The sequence below is a fragment of the Gobio gobio genome, assembly GCF_949357685.1.
Source record: "Gobio gobio genome assembly, chromosome: 1".
Taxonomy (NCBI): Eukaryota; Metazoa; Chordata; class Actinopteri; order Cypriniformes; family Gobionidae; genus Gobio; species Gobio gobio.
The window spans coordinates 35952764-35972865 of record NC_137097.1 but is presented as its reverse complement, the minus strand read 5'-3'; the positions used below and the strand labels follow the sequence as shown (position 1 = coordinate 35972865).

Genomic DNA, 20102 nt, shown 5'->3' with positions numbered 1-20102 from the left:
TTTGACACGCGTGACAAGAAGTAGTTTGGTCTCGTGGTGCATTCTAACCTGATAAAAATGGGTTGAAGTTCTTGGAAGGAGGGTTGGAGGTTATCAGAGAATCCAAGTTGACGAGTGAAGCTCCGGTGGGACCCAGAAACGCCTCTGGAGCACTGCAGGTTCGAGGAGCTGGTTTTGGTAGACCTTCACCAAGGCAAGACATATCGAAAGGCTCAGGACTACCGTGGCCATTTACATTTGCCTGACCTCCATCCATAGCCTCATCAAATAGATCATCATCTATACAAGTATAAAACAAAAAAGAAAAATGAAATGAGATGAGATGAAAACATGAAAAAAATTGTACCAACCCCAAATTTGTGAACGGTAATGTAGACACATATCACTGTAAAAACAAGTTGCTGCCTTACATTTTTCAGAACAATCAACTTGGATGTTTAATTCATTTCAAATTAAATTAAATTAAACTGACTTTAAAAAATTAGTTGAATCTTGTATAAAGTTGAAAAATGCATAACTTATGTTTTTACATTGCTTTAACTCATCGAAATGTGTTGTCATAACTTATTGATCATATTTTTTTAACATTGTGTATGTCTAAAAAAAATGATTTGGGGTTGTTACGATTTTTCATGTTTTTGAAAGTTTTTTGTGGAGTTTTTTGGAGAGTCTCTTTGCTAACTAAGGCTGCATTTATTTGATCAAAATACAGTAAAAACAGTAGTAATGTAAAATATTATTACAATTTAAATGACTGTTTTCTATCTGAATACATTTTATTATGTAATTTATTCCTGTGATCAAAGCTGAATGTTCAGCATCATTACTCCAGTCTTTAGTGTCACATGATCCTTCTGAAATCACTCTCATATGATGATTTGATGATCAAAAAAACATTTCTGATTATATTCAATGTTGAAAACAGTTGTACTGCACAATATTTTTTGTTTTAAAGATTATTTGATGAATAGAAATAACAGCTTTTATTTGAATTTTTTTTTTGAAGAAGAAATCTTTTATAAAACTATAAATGTCTTAACTGTCATTTTTGATCAATTGAATGCATCCTTGCTGAATTAAAGCCCAAAATTTTGAAAGGTAGTGTAAATATAAAATCTTTCTATACAACGTCAAATCAAACTATTCACAGACACAAAAAAAGGAATGATTGAATGGAAAATAATATAAAGTAATAATTGTTAATATTAATCATGTATTAATATTAATCTGAAAAAAAAAGAAAGAAAAATAATTCAGTTCAAGAACAGTGATTGCCTGAGGGACTTCCTGCACGAGGGGATGGAGTTTTGAGAGGCCCAATAGATCCTTGTTTGTCTGCAACTGTGGGAGAAAAGGGATCCACTCCAGTTCCTAGAGAATTTAAAGACCCATGAAACACTGACTGGAGTTTTGTGACCTTTAGTTCACGTCTAACTCGAGGTCATCTCTATGCTAGTGTACACATCCATGTGGACGATAGACTTTTAGCAAATGCACACATTTAAAAATGTACAGTCTTTCTCTTCAGGGAAAACAAACCCAGATAATTGTGCACAGTAACAACAGGAACATTTATTAGGAAAGTAAATGATTTAATAGCATGTTCAGTTAGTATATTTAGCATCTTTAGCTTGTATGTGTTATTTTATTAACTCAATGTATCAGCATCTATTATTTACGTAAGGTGTGGCGTGGTTAAGCTTGTACCATGTGCATGAGAGATCCAGGTCTGATTGATGGACACAGGGCTTGAGGCGTTCTGGGGGGCGTCCCATGGGTCAGGATGTGGATGCGGCCAAGGCTGAGAACGGACACTTGATGCAGGCGGTGCCATCCATGAGCTTCCATGGCCACGGTTCAAAGAGCTGGGCTCTAATTGGACACAATCAAACAGGTGTGTGCAGTTCACATTACTAAGGCAGCATTGCTGGACATTTATGTTCACCATGTACTTTTTTTTGTTTTTTTGTGCTTTTATACTGACACATATCAGGGTAAATCAGTGGTTTTCAACCAGAACTTAAAAAGGTGCATGATGGCTTAAAATGATTTAAAATAAGACAAAACAAGCTTTACAATAAGCTAGAACATCCAATAATCGAGATGTAAGCAGAAATCATGTTTCGTAATTGAATTTGTTCCTTTAACAACTGCTACTTTTATTTAAGAACCAGGGTTCTCATGATCCTGGACAACTTGGATATACTGTATGAGAAAAATAAATAAATAAATAAAAATTGCTTTTTAGACCTAGAAAAGTCTTGAAAAGGAATAAAATATCTATCTATCTATCTATCTATCTATCTATCTATCTATCTATCTATCTATCTATCTATCTATCTATCTATCTATCTATCTATCTATCTATCTATCTATCTATCTATCTATCTATCTATCTATCTATCTATCTATCTATCTATCTATCTATCTATCTATCTATCTATCTATCTATCTATGCACGCACGCACACACACACACACTCAAGTTCCAAATGTTATTGGATAGAAATTGCTATCTGTGAGTAGCAAATATTAAAAACAAACGGTAAACACAAACTAGTGAAAGTCATGTAAATTCATTGGTAATAAAAAGTGTAAACCATGAAGAACGTTCAGTTATTGGAATTATGCGGGTTATAAATGTTTTTTATTATTTAAATTATTATTAAATTATTTTAATATATTACCAGCACCAATTTTATTGTAGTATCATAAAGATACTATTATAGTTTTTTTATTCATGTTTAATTCGTTTTTGTGTATATTTTCTTTCATGTTTTAAAAAAGAAATCTAAACTACTTTAATATTTTTGTCATTTTTATTGTTTTGTTTTTTTTCTATACAGTTCTTATTCATTTTTATTTCCGTTTTAGTTATTTTAGTACATAAAGTTAAGTAAAGTAAAGTTAATTCAATTTAAATAAGAAATGTTGAGCTGGCTGAAAAAATTATAAATATAAATGTATTTAATTTCAAGCAATTAAATGGGTTTTTTTTTGTTAACTATAATAATAACCCTGACTGCCACTCCTTGTTTCTGTACATAGAAAGCACCTTTGTCATTCTAGCATAAGCATCAGAAATATCTTGATGGGCCTTCATATATTGTCTTTGACAACAGGAGGCCTTGGAGTCAAGAAAGCTGAAAACCACTGGCGTAGGTGCAGCAAACATTTTTGGTTACCAGTGTCATTGAGGAACGCCCATTCAGAGGCGTATTTTTCACCTATGACTCATTTATTTGAAAGAGTCCATCTGCACCAAATGCGAGTAAAAACAGGCCGCTCTGGTGAGTAAATCAATTCTAACTTTTTGTGGGCAAACCAAGTTTGAATCGATCTCCCTGTAATTTTCCTATTATTTCCTGTCAAATATCCCCTGCTCTGTCAAGAAAATGATGTAAAATTTCAACATAATTTCATACTGTTAGGAAACATTTATGGCCAAAATGTTTTCTTGAATTAACCGCCAATGGCTGATGTGGCTAAAACATAGTGGCGACGTGATCCCAACATGGCACTCACAAAAATATATGGGTTTATTATAAATACTGGGTGGACCTTTACCATTTAAGAGTTTAAATAGCTGAGATACAATCATATTGGATCACAGATCTTACCCTGACTATCCCAAGGGTCGGACCTCAGAGGACCAGCCTGGGCTAAATCACTATGGCCTCCAGATGAATCCCAGAGTTTGGCAGCAGAGGGCACACCGGGAGCTGGAGCAAAAATATCTGCAAGATCCAGCATGGCAGACTGCCAAAGAAAGGACAGAAAAGCACTTTCAGCACATTCAGAAAGAGTTTTTAGGTCAATACAGTATGCATCTATACACAAGCGTTCACGAAAAAGCCTGGAATGGGGACATCTAACTGCGGTACAGTACCTCGAACCCAAGTTTCTAACAGCCCGAAAAACAATAATACGGGCAAAGCTAAAAATTCCATCTCTCCAGTAAGTGTGCCAAAAACTTTTACGTACGTTTCTAGGTGAAGCTAAATAATTAATGACCCATAATAAATCATTTGTGTCAATGTATATTTGTATCTTTGACCTCTTGTTTACAGTAGGAACGGACACAAATGATTTGTCATAGTAACTCTACATTTTATTCTGTTGATCTCTTCTAATTAAATGCATCACAAGAGTCATTTAGAAGAGCTTCCAAATAGCCAACAGGTTAAAAGAGTTGTCATACTCCTCCTCCTTTGGCCTCCATTTCTCGTTTGCTCTCCTCAAGTGCTTTCTGGAGCAAGGACTCGTCTCCCTGGCGACATCGCTGCTCCTAGCAAACAACAGACACAGAAGACATCCTTAAGAGCACAACTAGAGAGAAAGTCTACAAAAACATGTATGAACAGACAGTCATCCCATCATACTTTTTCCTAGAGATGCACCGGTCGACCAGCCATAAATAGTTTAGTTTTTTTTTTTTGTTGCTATTCTGTAGCCTAGATGCCAGCCAAATTTAGCCCCGCCCACAACATTTGAGGTCGGGAAGTTCGGTCTGGACTTGATCCGTTGTGGAGCAGCTATGCCTGAACCAGAGCTGTTTGGACCAATGAAATTGTCAGGGCGGGCTTTGTATGATGATGGACAGATGATCAAAAGTAACGTAAATCATCCACGTCACCGAAGAGCGCTTGGGTTGAATTTGTTTACTAAACGGAGAACTTGATCGTGTATGCATTGACTATTTCTCTCAGAAATGATGATCTTGTTGGTAAGTACTCTGTGTATCCTTAAATTATTTTACAACACCAGCAAAGATTGTTTACACGGATCTTCTTCTACTTCTTCCAGCATGCGTGCAGTTGAGTTCTGTTGACAACTATGCGTCGCTAAACATACGTCACTTACTCCGTTGCTCTGGTTGGTTGTAGGTCTATCCAATTGAGTGCAGAGGCATTTTCTTCATTTTCTTTTGTGCAGGCGTTTTATGTAGCAACATTTCACAAATTTAAAGTCAGATCATTCTGTTTTTTTTTTTTTTTTTTTACTGCGTTTGTAGCATCTTTGTTTTGATCAAGATTAAAAAGTAGTGCTGTCAAAATTGGCACGTTAACGCATGCAATTAATTTTTTCTGTCATCCTGGCTAACGTTACGCTCCTTATATGATCACGCTCTTATTCATGCAAATGCTTTTAAACCATTCAAGCACCACAAGACAAACGAGAACATGCTGTCTGTGAATGTCCTGTCTACGATGTTGGGGAGTAACTAGTTACATGTAACTAGATAATGTAATTTAATTACAAAATAAATTTAACTGTAACAGTTACAGTTAGTGAAAAAAAAGGTTATTGCAATTAACACAGCGTTCATTTTTATATACATTTTTGCCTAGCGTTACATTATATGATCACGCTCTTATTCATGTAAATGCTTTTAAACCATCCAAGCGCGACAAGACAGAAGAGAACGCGCTGTATGTCAGTGTCCTGTCTGTGTGGCTGCGTCTCAAATCAGATCCCTAGTTGCGCCAGTCACGTACACACGGAGTTCTCTTTCGCTCTTGAACAAACAATAACAACAACACAGAGAATGTTGCTAAAATGCCTTTAAAAGTTTTAAAATTTAAAAGTCTTAAATGAGTTAAATAACGTCTTAAATTAACTTGTGAGAAAATGAGATCCACGTCATGTTCGTCAGCGGCCGATCTTAAAGTGACAGCAGCACTGATGTTGTCTGTCATTAATGTTCATCAAAGAACAAAGGGAACAGAGAAAAGATGATTAATCTACATTTAATTTATTATTTATGCAGTTAAGAAAGGTGTTGATAACTATTACATTTCTGTATATGTCTAACAGGGAAGGCCACAGGTAAATATAACATTTATTATAATGGGTTTATTTAAAAATTGCTTTAAAGTTCACTTAAATTAAAAGTTGTTTTTTTAAAGCCTAATAAATGTTGAAATTGGTAGCTTTCAGTTATAATGTAATGTAACATCAGTTTCATAGAGACATTGGTATCAGTGATACTGGCCTTCATTCATAAAAAGATGCCATTACAACACTTATTTAAAATATGCTGTCTTTAAATTGTTTCTACATTCATTTGAGTAACTGAAATTATTACATTATCAAAATACTAAACTCCAAAAATATTAAAAACTTGCGATTAATTACAGAAAACAATGCGATTAATTAGCTAATTATTTTTAATCGATTCCCAGCACTAATATATATATATATATATATATATATATATATATATATATATATATATATATATATATATATATATATATATATATATATATATATATATATATATATATATATATATATATATATACACATCCTAATTAAATGTATAATCAAAGCCTTAATCAATATTTAACCTCCTATATTATTATAATGATTTTTAATGATTCTTTCCAGTTATGATTTGACTTAATCAATAGAACTGAATATTTTCTGTACCTCTTACTGAGAGAAAGCACATGTTATCGGTATGTTTTTGGGAAACTTTCTGGTCAGAGCTGAAGCTCAACCAACTCCCACCTCAGAGAAGCCTGTGTATCCGTGTATGTGCGCAGTATTCTGTGTTACAGATCAGTATTAGAGGTGTACAACGGGCATGTTGTCCTGGACAAGCTGGCGCCTGCTCCAGACCTGGAAAGTCACTACAAACCTGATTCAGGGATGAAAACGTCAACAAGTGATCTATGGAGACGTGCATCTGATTAACTGACAATGTGTGGGAATTTACTATGACTGTATATTTTCTCTTAGCCAATGAGAATCAGTATAATTGTGTACAGGTGCATCTCAATAAATTGGAATGTTGTGGAAAAGTTCATTTATTTCAGTAATTCAACTTAAAAGGTGAAACTAATATATTATATAGACTCCTTGCATGCAAAGTGAGATATTTCAAGCCTTTATTTGTTATAATTTTGATGACTATGGCTTACAGCTTATGAAAACGCATAAAAAGGATATGCATATGTACTCAGTACTTGGTTTGGGCCGCTTTTGCATGAATTACTGCCTCAATGCGGCGTGGCATGGATGCTATCAGCCTGTGGCACTGCTGAGGTGTTATGGAACACCAGGATGCTTCAATAGCGGCCTTCAGCTCTTCTGCATTGTTTCGTCTCATGTCTCTCAAATTTCTCTTGGCAATGCCCCATAGATTCTCTATGGGTTTCAGGTCAGGGGAGTTTGCTGGCCAATCAAGCACAGTTATCCCATGGTCATTGAACCAGGTTTTGGTACTTTTTGGCAGTGTGGGCAGGTGCCAAGTCCTGCAGGAAAATGAAGTCAGCAATTCTCTCCAGGCTGCGGTCATCCCTGCAGCTTGTGCACCTTTTTCTTCCACACTTTTCCCTTCCACTTAACTTTCTATTAATGTGCTTTAATACAGCATTTTGAGAACATCCAAATTCTTTTGCAATTACCTTTTGAGGCTTTGCCTCCTTGTGGAGGGTGTCAGTGATGTTTATCTGCACAACTGTCAGGTCAGCGGTCTTCCCCATGATTGTGAATTATACTGAACCAGACTGAGAGACCATTTAAAGGCTCAGGAACCCTTTGCAGATTATTTGGATTAAATAGCTGATTCGAGTGTGACACTTTGAGCCTACAATACTGAACCTTTTCACAATTTTCTAATTTTCTGAGATTTTGATTTTGGGGGTTTCATAAGCTGTAAGCCATAATCATCAAACAAATAAAGGCTTGAAATATCTCACTTTGCATGTAATGAGTCTATATAATAGATTAGTTTCACCTTTTAAGTTGAATTACTGAAATAAATGAACTTTTCCACGACATTCTAATTTATTGAGATGCACCTGTATGTACCGAAGGGAAGTGGCCTACAAACTCCTTGTGAGACTTGAAGCTGGCTTCTGTTGATGAAACTGCAAACTATTCTTCAGTAAATTTTTCTTTAATTATTTGCACTCCTGACTCTTGGTCTTCATTCTTCACATCTGGTCTTGGGTCCTAAACTGTTGTCCCCTAACAGTATACAGTACAAAAATAGGGTTCTCTTTAGCAGACTGTCATATTTCATTACGTTCACACTTACATTGGCATTCATACGTGAAAACGAACTGCACTTGAATGTGCACTTGAATGTGCACTTGAATGTGTCCATCAAATACCAAAAGTCACTTTTACGACTGTCCTTGTTACAGTGTAATTATTAAAGTACTGAAGAATATTAATTTAAAGGGGGGGTGAAATGCTGTTTCATGCATACTGATCTTTTTGCACTGTTAAAGACTTGGATTCCCATGCTAAACATGGACACAGTTTCAAAAGCTAAGGTGGACGTTTGATGGGAGTATTTCTTTGCCAAAATTAGTACTTCCTGTTAGTCATAAGTTTCGGAAAGTTTTTTTCGATCATGGGTCCGCTTGACGTCAACAGGGCGGAATTTCCTTGTATGGGCCGTACGGACAATTCTACCGGAAGAGCGCGCGCGAGAGAGAGAGAGAGCGTGAAAGCAATAGGCTACGCCCATCAAAGCGCTGGCTCGTAGCCAAATAACCCTGCGTTAAGGCAAAAGTGGATGGAATTTGCTTTTCCGGATTTTCAAATCGCCTAATACTGAAGGATGGAGCGGTCCCAACGATAAAGGTCCCAACGTTGGAACCGCAGGCAGTGAGTAAGACTGCTTCAAATGTCTGTTTTTGCCTATGCCCATCAAGTAGCCCAAACATGATCACGTATTGATCAATGGAGCATGCGATGTATAGTGTGTACATTTGTTTAGCTGGCCACTATATGTGTATGTTTGTGTATTGTAAAAGCACTCCAAACAACAATACACAAAGAATGGGGAAATATGTTGAACTAAATAAGCGCGCTTCTTCATTCAAATGCGCTACTATTCCATGTCTTTCTATGTAAACACTAGCCTGACGCGCAAAACCAGTCCGCTTACTACAAATCATGTCTACACAAACCACGCGTAAACACACACACACACACACGATATAATTAAAGTATAAATGTGTAAATAACACAAGCCGCTAAGCATATTATATAGTTAGTGTAACTTATACCACATAGAGATGTCCTGCTCTAGTCGTTTTTGCTGCTGCTCCTGTTCAACTTCAGCCTCTGGGTCTGATTCCGGATCATAGATGTATGGCTGTATCTGATTAAAAGCCATTTTTTATGTTGAATAAAGTTTTTTCCCGCTTTTAGGGATGACGCAGCTTTCAGACGCACTCAACACAGTAACAGCGGCGCGCGCTCGACATTCTTTAGCTCCGCCCACACGATACGCCCCCAGCCGCACGGCTTTTTTCGGAAAGACTCGGAACAGCGCATCTTCCTTTTATAATTATAATAAAAATAAAGACTTTTCGGAGATATGCAGGATGCAATGCTACTCTATAGGTACTCAAGATTGACATGAGACTGACTGAAACTGAGTGTTTCCCCACCCCTTTAATATACGCATTTAGATTAGGGTTAGGATTAGGCTGGTTGCCTGTATTCATGCATAATTTACTGTTTTTACTATATTATTACTATAGTTAGTAAACGTAACGTGTGAAAAGGACACTGTAAAATAGTGTTACTCTGTTTTTGTTTGTTTTTTTGAAATCTTGCACTTTGAAACCCATTTCAAAGTTTGCGGTCTCAGGCCACCAAAACGCAGTTGTCGTGTAAATGAATAGCCAAGAACACATTCAAAGTTTTCTGTTTTCAGTTGAAAACGGTGTCGTGTAAGCGGCCCCTAAGTTAATGGAAATGAATCAATCAAAAACTTTCTTAAGCTGGACTAGAGCTGCTGTACCACCAAAACTATCTTTGTTGCATTATTTTCCTGTTATCACTGTTAAGCTGCTTTGAAACAGTCTGTATTGTAAAAAGCGCTGTATAAATGAAGGTGACTTGACTTGACTTTTTGGTCCAGATGCAGCCGACCCATGGCCGACAACACCGTCGGCTCGGTGTGTCCCAGCCTTTTGATGTGGGAGACTATTCCTTGTAAAGTACAATAACCTATGCAACTCCTGCTCCAGGGGCCTACCTGCTGATGCTCCTCTTTACTGAGACTCAGAGCCAGCTGAAGTTGAGCCTCTTCATCCATGTCCAGAGCAACAGCAGCGGCAGCGGCAGCAGGAGGAGGAGGAGGAGGAAGGGGAGCTGGCTAGAGGTTTACAATCAGACAATATATAAGCAGTGTCACTCACAAAACACAGTACAGGTATGCGACTGGAACTACAGTGCAACTAATGAATGAAGGGCAGAAGTGTAGCTCACTCCTGGTAGGGCTGTACCTTGTGCGCCTCATCTTTACTGAGACTCATTGCGATCTGAAGCTGTGTCTGTTCATCAATATCCACAACAGGAGCGGGCTGGAGGAGAAGAGGACTGGGGTTAGTGAAGAGAAAAATCAGAGCGCATTCTGGCTTCTTCACTGCTCAAACAAACAAAACTGCTACAGTAGCTGTTCTGCTAGAATGCTGATTCATCAGAGGAATAAATTAGACTTTTCTATTTTTAGGCCTTTTTTTGGTGACAATAATCCCAGACGGTACACAGATCAATGTTTGAACAAAATACATATGTGGATGTGCTATAAAAGGTACAAACAGCTCAAGTGCCACATCAGTTTAAACGTGCATTACACGTTTCTTAGGGGAACGTAAAACATTTGCGAGAGAACTCAAAAACATTGATTGACTATTATTTTTCCTCCCATCTCATTTTTTTGAGGATGAATTAAAAGTCAAAAGTGACAGTAAAGACATTCATAAGTAAATTTGCAACTACATGTCAACTAACTGTCATTAGATTATCAGTAGACTGTCTGCTTAATGTCTGCTAACTCTTTATTGTGATGGTCCTCCAACAGACATTCTACTGACTATAAGTAACTTTGCAAGTACATGTCAACTTATTCTAACCCTAATCCTACCAGTCTACTAATACTCTACTAACACTCTAATGAGAATTAGTAGACATGTAGGAGCAATGTTATTTATAGTCAACAGAATGTGTTAAAGGGACCATCAAAATAAAGTGAAACCCTTGTTTCAAGCAGTTCAGAGCTGATTCTTTAGGACAGTGGTTATCACACCTGTCCTGCAGGCACCCCAGCCCTGCACATTTTGTATGTCTCCCTTATCAGACAAGCCCAATTTAGTTGTTGCACTCTATACTAATGAGCTGATGAGTTGAATCAAGTGCGTTAGATGAGGGAGACACAAAATGTGCAGGGCTAGGGTGCCTCCAGGACAGGTTTGAAAACCACTGCTTTAGGAAACAATAACTTTATTAGACGTACATGAGACAGGGATCAATTAGGAGGAGTTAGAGAGGAACAGGACAGGCAAAGTACCTTGAGCTGAGACTCGAACTCAGGTCGCCTGAAGCACAGCTGCACCATATTTCCAAGCGCTGCCCACAAGCCTATTGCTCTGACACTTTTTAAACATTAATCATAATGTGTGGCTTTGATTTGTTACTACTAACTGTTAACCATTAATTATTAAAGGGGTAGTTCACCCAAAAATTTAAATTCTGTCATTAATTCCTCACCCTCATGTCGTTCCAAACCCGTAAGACCTTCGTTCATCTTCAGAACACTAATGAAGATATTTTTGATGAAATCCGAGAGCTCTCTGACCCCTCCATAGACCGCAATTTAATGAACACTTTCAAGGCCCGGAAAGGCAGTAAAGACATTGTTCAAATAGTCCATGTGACTCCAGTGGTTCAACCTTAATTTTATGAAGCAATGGGAGTACTTTTTGTGCGCAAAAAAACAAACAAAAACCCACATTACAGAATGAGTTTTTTGAAAATGTAAAAATGACTCATGGGGACCTGTAGTTTTGTGTGATGGGTAGGTTTAGGGGTAGGGTTAGTGTAAGGGGAGAGAATATACAGTTTGTACAGTATAAAAACTAGGGATGCACCGGTTGACCGGCCAAAAATCGGAACCTTAATTTCACCTTTCAGCCTTTTCATTTCCATTTCAATTTCCTGTTAATTTCAGATTGCGGACTTGTTTTCATTAGCCAAAAGCCAATTTAGCCTGTTAAATACCAAATAAACATCTTGTTCATGTATACTTTCATTATTTTATTGTGTAAAAAAAAAAAAAAAAACGAAAATCGGTATTGGAATCGGCCAGTTTTCTTGAAAAAAATCGGTATCGGAATCGGCCATGTAAAATCATGATCGGTGCATCACTAATAAAAACCATTACGCCTATGGGGAGTCCCCACAAAGATAGTGAACCAGAGTGTGTGTGTGTCTCACCTTCTCACTCTCTTCTCGGCTCATGGCCAAGGCCAGCTGCAGCTGAAGTTCCTCCTCCCCGCTCGTCTGCGGCCGGGCCCGCTCCAAATCTGGGGCCAGATGAGGTGAGGAAGAGGAGGCTGGGAGGAAGAAAAGAAAAAATGCTTGATTCAACCTCTTGGTTTGGGAGAGAAAGGACTGGCACCACCACTGAATGTTAAACAAGCACCCAAATCACTGTTGTTCCATGCCGGGCTGGAATTGCTTCCCTGTGCCTGTTTGACTCTGCTGTTGAAACAATGGGGTGTCTGTGTGGGACAGGAGAAGAGGGACGGGGTGATGGGGCTTAAATTATAATAACCCCCCATTCAGGGTTGCAGTTCACCCTTCTGTGGCATGTCATTCCTGATAGGGCTGCTCGATTATGGCATAAATCATAATCATTATTATTTTGCTCAATACTGAAATCACGATAACTTAACACTGGTGGGTGACATGATCAAAGTCTTATTTAATGATATGAGTGCTTTGAAATGTCTGTGAAATTTCACAATTATCGATACTTCAGCAAAAACTGGGTCAGGTCAAAGTGTCTGAATATTTTTGGTCCCAAATTTGTATCAATTTTACTGGTAGTCACCGTATGAAGAATTTTTGGGTATCATATGTCACAGTTTACTTTATTTTGCTATCCTCACTTACATAAATGAACTATAGTGTCCTGCACCCACTAGTAAAAAATCCTTTTGGTTTGACTGTATATGCATGTATAATGATTAATAATATTTCACTGTTGTACATGCTGGTGCTACTTTCATGTCTCTACACTAACCCTTATATAATTGTTGTTTTATTTTCTGAAAAAGTGAATTATTCCTCATCTGAATTTTTGAAAGAGGCAATGGGCCCACAAAGAAAACCTCCCAGACCAGAAGAGGCGAAAGAACCAGAAACTGGCATAGCTTTTTTTTCAGCTTGCAATCACTTCCACTACAGTGCTTCTGAATGGCTGCGTCTGGCCTGGAATGCACTGGTGAAGAGATACGGACGACTCAACATTATCACAAATCACGCCTTTTTACATCATCTACTCCGGATCGTGACCATCTGACAATCTGACCCTGTAAACGGTGCCCACCAACATGCCTTCCATGAAGCTCCTAGGATGGGAAATTTCTGTTCTCTCCCAAAATACTTGGCACCATGACAAACATGCTGGTCTATTGTTAGTAAAAGTGAAACCACATTGCACCTTACGTCAAAGGCTTGATTTTCAGCAGCTTAGAAAAGTGTAAAATAGTTCCTTGTGGAAACTGAATATGTGTCCTAACGTACCATATGATAGACGGCCTGCAGTCTAGAAAAATGTGACTATAAAATTAGGACTTTCAGTCTACTATACATTTTAATCAAATCATCAAATACATGATAAGCTGATGAACTTTTCATGTTTAAATAGATTTCTTTCCCTGAATTGTTATGCTTATACATCAGAAAATGAAAGCATTTTTTTCAGTTTCAGCTGATCACAGTAAATGCAGTGATAAATACTCATTTTGCATATTTTGGAGTTACTGCTCCATAAATATGTGAGGAATTCAATGAGTCAGAAAATACAACAGGGCCAGTAGCATAAACTTAGCCATTATGTTTAGACTGTGTCTTAAGAACTAATTAGTCAAGAGGTAATCAGTCTTACTTTTCTGATTCAAATTAGAGCAATCTAACTTTTTATATAACTGACTTTAAAAAGTCTTGAAGAAAAAAATAGACGACTAACTTTTAAGACTAGTCAAAGCAGTTTTTGCAACCGGCCCCAGAATATGTTTTTCTCTTTCTCTGTAGACATCTTTGATCACCGTGATGCGTTTTCAAGAGTTTAGACATTCAGCACAACTCATCAATGTCAGTTTCAAAGGAGTGGACCAAACAAAAGAAGCCAGGCGGCATTTTCTGTCCAACAGGTCACAAAGATACAGTTTGAAAAGACACTAGGGTAAGTAAAAGACAGGACTGCAATTTTTGGGTGAACTATCACTAGCATGACCAAAATCAACCGGAAGCCTCCAAAAAAACCAGCATTCCGAACTAGTGAGTAAATTAATGCATATGGGAAGAATGCAGATGCCTATCAGGTCGACAACCGCACGTGCATCATGTGATCAAGTCTATATGGAGTCATCAACGCCCTCATGACTTCACATTAAAACTGTAGGAATCACACGCTCACAAAAATGAGGAAATAGAAACATGTCTAATATGGGTTAAAAGCACAAGGCCAGGTGTGATACACCTCTCTATGTAAACAGTGTGAGTACACATTTTTACTATTGACATAGATTAATCATTGGTTTAGTTAACTTCAGCAGCTGATTGGTTTTCAGATCCCTAATCAAGGAACTATCCATTCCAGTAAAATCAATCTCACTCCTGACATACATTAAAGGGTTAGTTAATCCACTCATCAACTCACTTTTCCAGAACACGAATTAAGACATTTTTAGTTGGTGAGATGACACAGTCTGTTTTGTTATTTGTTTACTCTACTCTGATTGGTCAGATGGCGCAGTCTGTTGTGATTGGTCTACCACTTACAGTAGCAAGTGTTACAGTAGTTACATCACTTTTTAATTATTGTACATATCTTAATATTCAACAGTCCCCAAGACTTTTTAAAACAAAATGATGCGATGAGTTTGTGATTGCATTCATGAACATTAAAAAAAGTCATACTCACAGTTGAAGGAGGAAGGTGAGCCCCTTGGCCTGCTGTGCTCTTCACCATACACTGCTTCCATGCTGGGCTGACTGGAAGGGCGTCCTGGGTAGGGAGGCGGTAAAGATCCATAACCAATGGCACCGCTGGTTCCCGTCACGCGCTCACGGGTCTTGAGTGACTGTGATCGCTCCTGCTTGAGCTTCTCATCATCCCTGAGCAGAGCCACCAGCTGCTTGGACTTTTCCCGGACACTCATGCCCTGGTCCTGCCCGTCCCGGTCGATGTACTGGAAATCCCGCAGAGTCTGGATGGCGTAGATGTTCTCCTTGCACTGCTGGGCCACTCGATCAGATCCGGACTTGATCAGATAGTCCATCAGAGTGAGGGCCTTGTACACGTGTCGCCAGTTCTTGCCATGGTCATTGAGCCTCTTCCAGATGATGCCCATGACCTCGGTGAACGCCACCACGTTGAACGTCAGGTCTGCGATTTCCATCAAGAGCGAGGTTGGAGGACCCCACGGATCATTGGACGTCGCCTCCCTGACCTTGATCTCTGCGTCCGTGTAGTTGTTCACAATGTTCTTCATCTGCCGCCGTAAAGAAGAGGTCGTCATGATGACTTTGGGTGTGGGGGGATGACGATGGATGCACTTTTGTCTGTGATAAGGAGTGTGATGTTTGCCACAAAGACGAAATGTTCAGGAATCTCCTGCTACAGCTTTGTTAACCTGAAGAAAAGAGACGGGAAATTAAAAATGTTACATTTCATATTAGAAACAGCCTTCTTCCCATAGTGCATCCTGGTGCCATGTGTTCCCCAGGTAAGCAATGCATGATTCATTAGACGAGGCCACCTTCTTCCATTGCTCCGTGGTCCATTTCTAATGCTCGCGGCGCTTTCGCCGGTGGACAGGGGTCAGCCCCATACGCAACAAACTGCGATGCACTGTGTATTCTGACACCTTTCTATCAGAACCAGCATTAACTTCTTAACAGCACGCCAATTACACAAACTCTTTACTCGATTTGATTATATGCAAGTGTAAACTCGTGAAAGAATATACTTCAGTGTGAAGTGATCTGAATGTAATGTTTTCAGACATTTAATTGCATGTTGTTTACAATTAAATTAAAATACATTATAGTTTAAATGTATATTAAATGCACTTTTGGACTAGCTTGAGTATAGGACTAGAGTAAATATACATTAGATATAGATTTGAAGTACATTACAAGGCCACATTCAGTACAATTAATCGCACTTCTTTTTCACATGGGTACCGTTTGACAGCTGACAAGTTCTTTTGATATGGAATCAAAAGACATAACTCAGCTCCTCTCTGCGATATAACACAAATCATCTGCATCCAACATGTCTTCAAAGAAATGAGCACCAGCTGAGGAAAGCAGACTTGAAAGAAACATCCCGAAAACTCCAGCTCTTTTGGTCTTTTTCAACAAAAACAAAACAAAAAAACTAATTTCAGCTATTTGTATAATCTCAGGTATCAAAGATGTAACATCCAGTACAGGCGGCTGACGTGTGTAGTTTCTGTACCACTATCTGTTTATTTCTGCCCCAGCATATGACAGTGTGGGGTGAGTCTTTACTACCTGTCTGTCTCAAAGAAAACAGGGGAGTATTTAGTACTTAAAATCTGTTTGAAAAGGGTTTTTCACAGTGGTGCCATATAGAAGAACAATTTTAGTTCCCCAAAGAACCCTTCACTGAACAGTTCTTAAAAGAACAATTTTCTCTTAGTTTAAAGAACATTTTAATAAACTAAAGAACCTTTTTTCCCCACTATAAAGAATCTTATGTGGAATGGAAAGTCCATGGATGTTAAAGATTATTTATGGAACCATTGATTCTAATAAAGAACCTTTTTCATTTTTAAGAGTGTAGAGTTGCAGAAATGACAGCAACAAAAAAATTGCAGCAAACCTTTGACCCAACTTCACTGATACAAATAGTTTAGAACCAGCTAAACTTGAAATTCACACCATACATCAGTGTTAAGGCCACGTGGACTTACATCACAACATATGACCCGAGATCATGTAGGCTGTCAGTTCAAAAGAGAAAGAGACAAATGTGACCATGAACAAACTATGACTAAAAGTGCTATTGGAACATCCTCCTGGTCATTGACACATTTAATCAAACAATGTACAAACAACACATAGCAAGTCAACCAAACGTGCTGCATGAGTTACTACTTTTAGCAAAAGGAAAATTGCATGCTTTCATTTGAAAAACAAAGACTTACAAACCATTATAAATGTACAAGATTCAATGGGTCTCGGTCATGAAAAAGAATCAGAATGAATGTGTAAAATGGTCTTAAAATCATTCTTCTAAATGATGTGTGTGTGCGCGTGTGTGAGAGAAGGGTTTTGGTTAGATAATGGTTGAATAATTTACACACAAATTCTGGTGTTTCATGAATAAGGCCCATTAAACAGATTTTTGAACAGATACTGTTGGTGTAACGGCCAGTCTACCACATTTGCCCTTTCATTTGTAGCCTTAAGCAATAAAAATAATGGTATTATCTTGATACACAATATCCACTATTGGTAAAATATAAGAAATGTAGTTGCTAAAAAAAAAAAAATCATGAGCTTTTAAAAGCATACTATTAGAGATCTCAATATGGGAACATAAGAAATTGCACTGCAAAAAATGCTTTTCTTATTTAGTATTTTTGTCTTGTTTCTCGATAATTTCGCTTGTTTTAAGCGAAAACTCACTAAATTTCCCGCAGAAAACAAGACATAATATCTTATGTCCTTTTACTACTTTAGGGAGTACATCTCGTTTTAAGAATATTTAGATATTTGGACTGGAAACAAGATAAAAATAGATCAGTATGCTCACTGATGGAAAAAACAACACCGCCTCAGCTGCACTTTGATGAAAGTCTGTCAAGACAAACTTAAATGTTGGATGGACAAAGCCTTGCCTGAAAGCTTAAAGGTATAATTTATCCAAAAATGATAATTCTGTCATCATTTACTCGCCTATATGTCGTTACAAACCTCCATGGAATACAAAAGTGTCTCTCGTGTTGTTTGAACCCCAAAATCCTTTAAAATAACTTATTTTGTGCTCATAGAAGGAAAAAAAAAAAAGTCATACTGGTTTGGAACGACATGAAGGTGAATAAATGATGACAGAACTGTAACTTTTGGGTGAACTATCCCTAAGCCAATATCATTATTGTATTAGACTGTGGAGATTACTGCTTGTCTTATGTTGTCGATTGTACATTATTGCTGTAGTAGCTGTAGTTTGAGTCACTGTTAGCTTCCCCTGAAAAAATTATTAATAACTTTATATAAACAAGACCACACCCTGAATAAAAGCACACATCAAAGCAATATGCTTCAAGCAGTAATGAGAAACTGATCTCATATATAAAGTGCACAGGCCATGACCTTGGCGTGGTGACACATTCCGCTCTCGCTGAACTGGCTTTAGACGACAATCAATAACAGCCGATTGCTTAACATCACATTTCTGCTGAGAGTCTGTTGGATCACACAGTGCTGCGCAAAAGGGGTGGAATTTCAAAAACAAGCCCTGCTGACACATGGGCACAATGCACAATGATTTCCCACATGAACCTGTGTGCAAGCCTTTCTCTTAGAAAACTCAGGTCTACATGTCCATACCCATCAGAGGGTTAATATAGCACAAGATAGAGAGGCGTCGTACAAAATGCTGTCATTTTTACCACTGCTATGTGTCTGTGATATAGGCATATTTATAAAAGAAATTAATTTTCCATAGATTTCTTTACACACACATATACATTGCAAAAAAAATGCTTACTTAGTATTCTTTGTCTTGTTTCCAGTCTAAATATCTAAAGACTCTTAAATCAAGACGCATGTACTAGATAAGCAAAATGACATGCTTTTTTTGTTCTTGTTTTCTGAAAAATAAAAATGAAGTGAGTTTTTGCTTAAAACAAGCAAAATGATCTGCCAATGGGCTAAAGAAAAAGTGTTCTGTTTGAAATTGTTTTTCTTGTTTCTGTCCCAAACACCATAGGCAGATCATTTTGCTTGTTAGTTTTATATATATATATATATATATATATATAATCGTTACTATATTTGTCACTTTATGTATAGGGTGATAGTTTACTCAGTTACCAAAGTTTTGTACTGTATACTCCTTGTTGTTGTTGTTTGTTTTAAAGTTTGTTTGTTTTAAAGTTTGTAGAAATGTCAGCATTGAATTTGATCATAATTTTATCGCATACTTTATTTAAATGTAGCCTGAGATGGCACAAACAAAGAAATAATCTTTATTAATCTTTGTAAATAACCTTTGCTTGTAAAGAATTTCCACATGAAAATTTGTACTATACTTTTGTCTAAATGTACAATAACGTAGCATATATTCCCGTTATATTTCAGATAAAACATGGGAATAACTAGCATTATTAACCAAATGTCCCTTCATACATTTGTTTACTTAAGTGTCCACCTCACAAGAGAGGCTACAAATTAACTTTCAATCCGGCTGTAGAGAATCAGCTTTCCAGCATTGCACATCCCTTTCATAGTTTTGGTTGAAGATTTTAATCTAGTGAGAAGGTAAATCAGAGCCTTAAATGCTTTTCGATGCTGTGGGGCAAAAATAAAGAGCCCCATCGCAGCGTTCGCACCTTCATAATGCGGTATTGCGGCAGGAGAGAGAGGGAGAGAGGGTGAATGTTGAAAGGCGGCTTCGGTTGCGTGACTCAGCTGGAATAATAGAGTAAGATTTAGAAGTCTTATTTTGCTTCGCGAAAGGCAAAATCGTAGTCATCTGAACGTCCTTTGTGCCCTTACCTCTCATTGCTTGACATAAAAGTCCCAACTGTGGGATCCTATCGGTAGTTGTCCTCCCCTCGACATCTCCGCATGCTTCCAGTGTTGATAGTTTTTTTGTATTGTGGTTCAAATACACCACACGTTCAACTCAGTCAAGCGCCTCAAAGTTTTGCCTGTGTGTTTGTGTTGTTTCGCTTTGTGGAGGAGGCCTTATCCGGTTAGGAGTTGTTGGTACATATCCCGAAAAAGTCCCGGGCGCCAACCTCGCTGGCAACAGAGCCCCCCCTTGTTAAAGGCCAGTAAAGTGAACCGAGAGAAGAG

General features: G+C 37.8%; 1 protein-coding gene across 2 annotated transcripts in view; it reads right to left on the bottom strand.

The window, feature by feature from the left end:
* The window catches only part of epn3a (epsin 3a), a 23773-nt gene extending 3671 nt beyond the window's left edge, over nucleotides 1-20102 (bottom strand). Inside the window, exons 1-10 of one of the 2 annotated variants that reach the window (XM_079822243.1) lie at nucleotides 19800-20102; nucleotides 14968-15679; nucleotides 12252-12370; nucleotides 10262-10339; nucleotides 10012-10131; nucleotides 4201-4287; nucleotides 3620-3758; nucleotides 1708-1872; nucleotides 1276-1371; nucleotides 49-279 (exon numbers count right to left, since the gene is read on the bottom strand). In XM_079822243.1, coding sequence (XP_079678369.1) covers nucleotides 49-279; nucleotides 1276-1371; nucleotides 1708-1872; nucleotides 3620-3758; nucleotides 4201-4287; nucleotides 10012-10131; nucleotides 10262-10339; nucleotides 12252-12370; nucleotides 14968-15565 — 1633 coding nt within the window. In that variant the 5' untranslated portion in view covers nucleotides 15566-15679; nucleotides 19800-20102. The remainder of the gene's footprint in view (nucleotides 1-48; nucleotides 280-1275; nucleotides 1372-1707; nucleotides 1873-3619; nucleotides 3759-4200; nucleotides 4288-10011; nucleotides 10132-10261; nucleotides 10340-12251; nucleotides 12371-14967; nucleotides 15680-19799) is intronic. The other variant, XM_079822244.1, reaches the window with a different exon arrangement.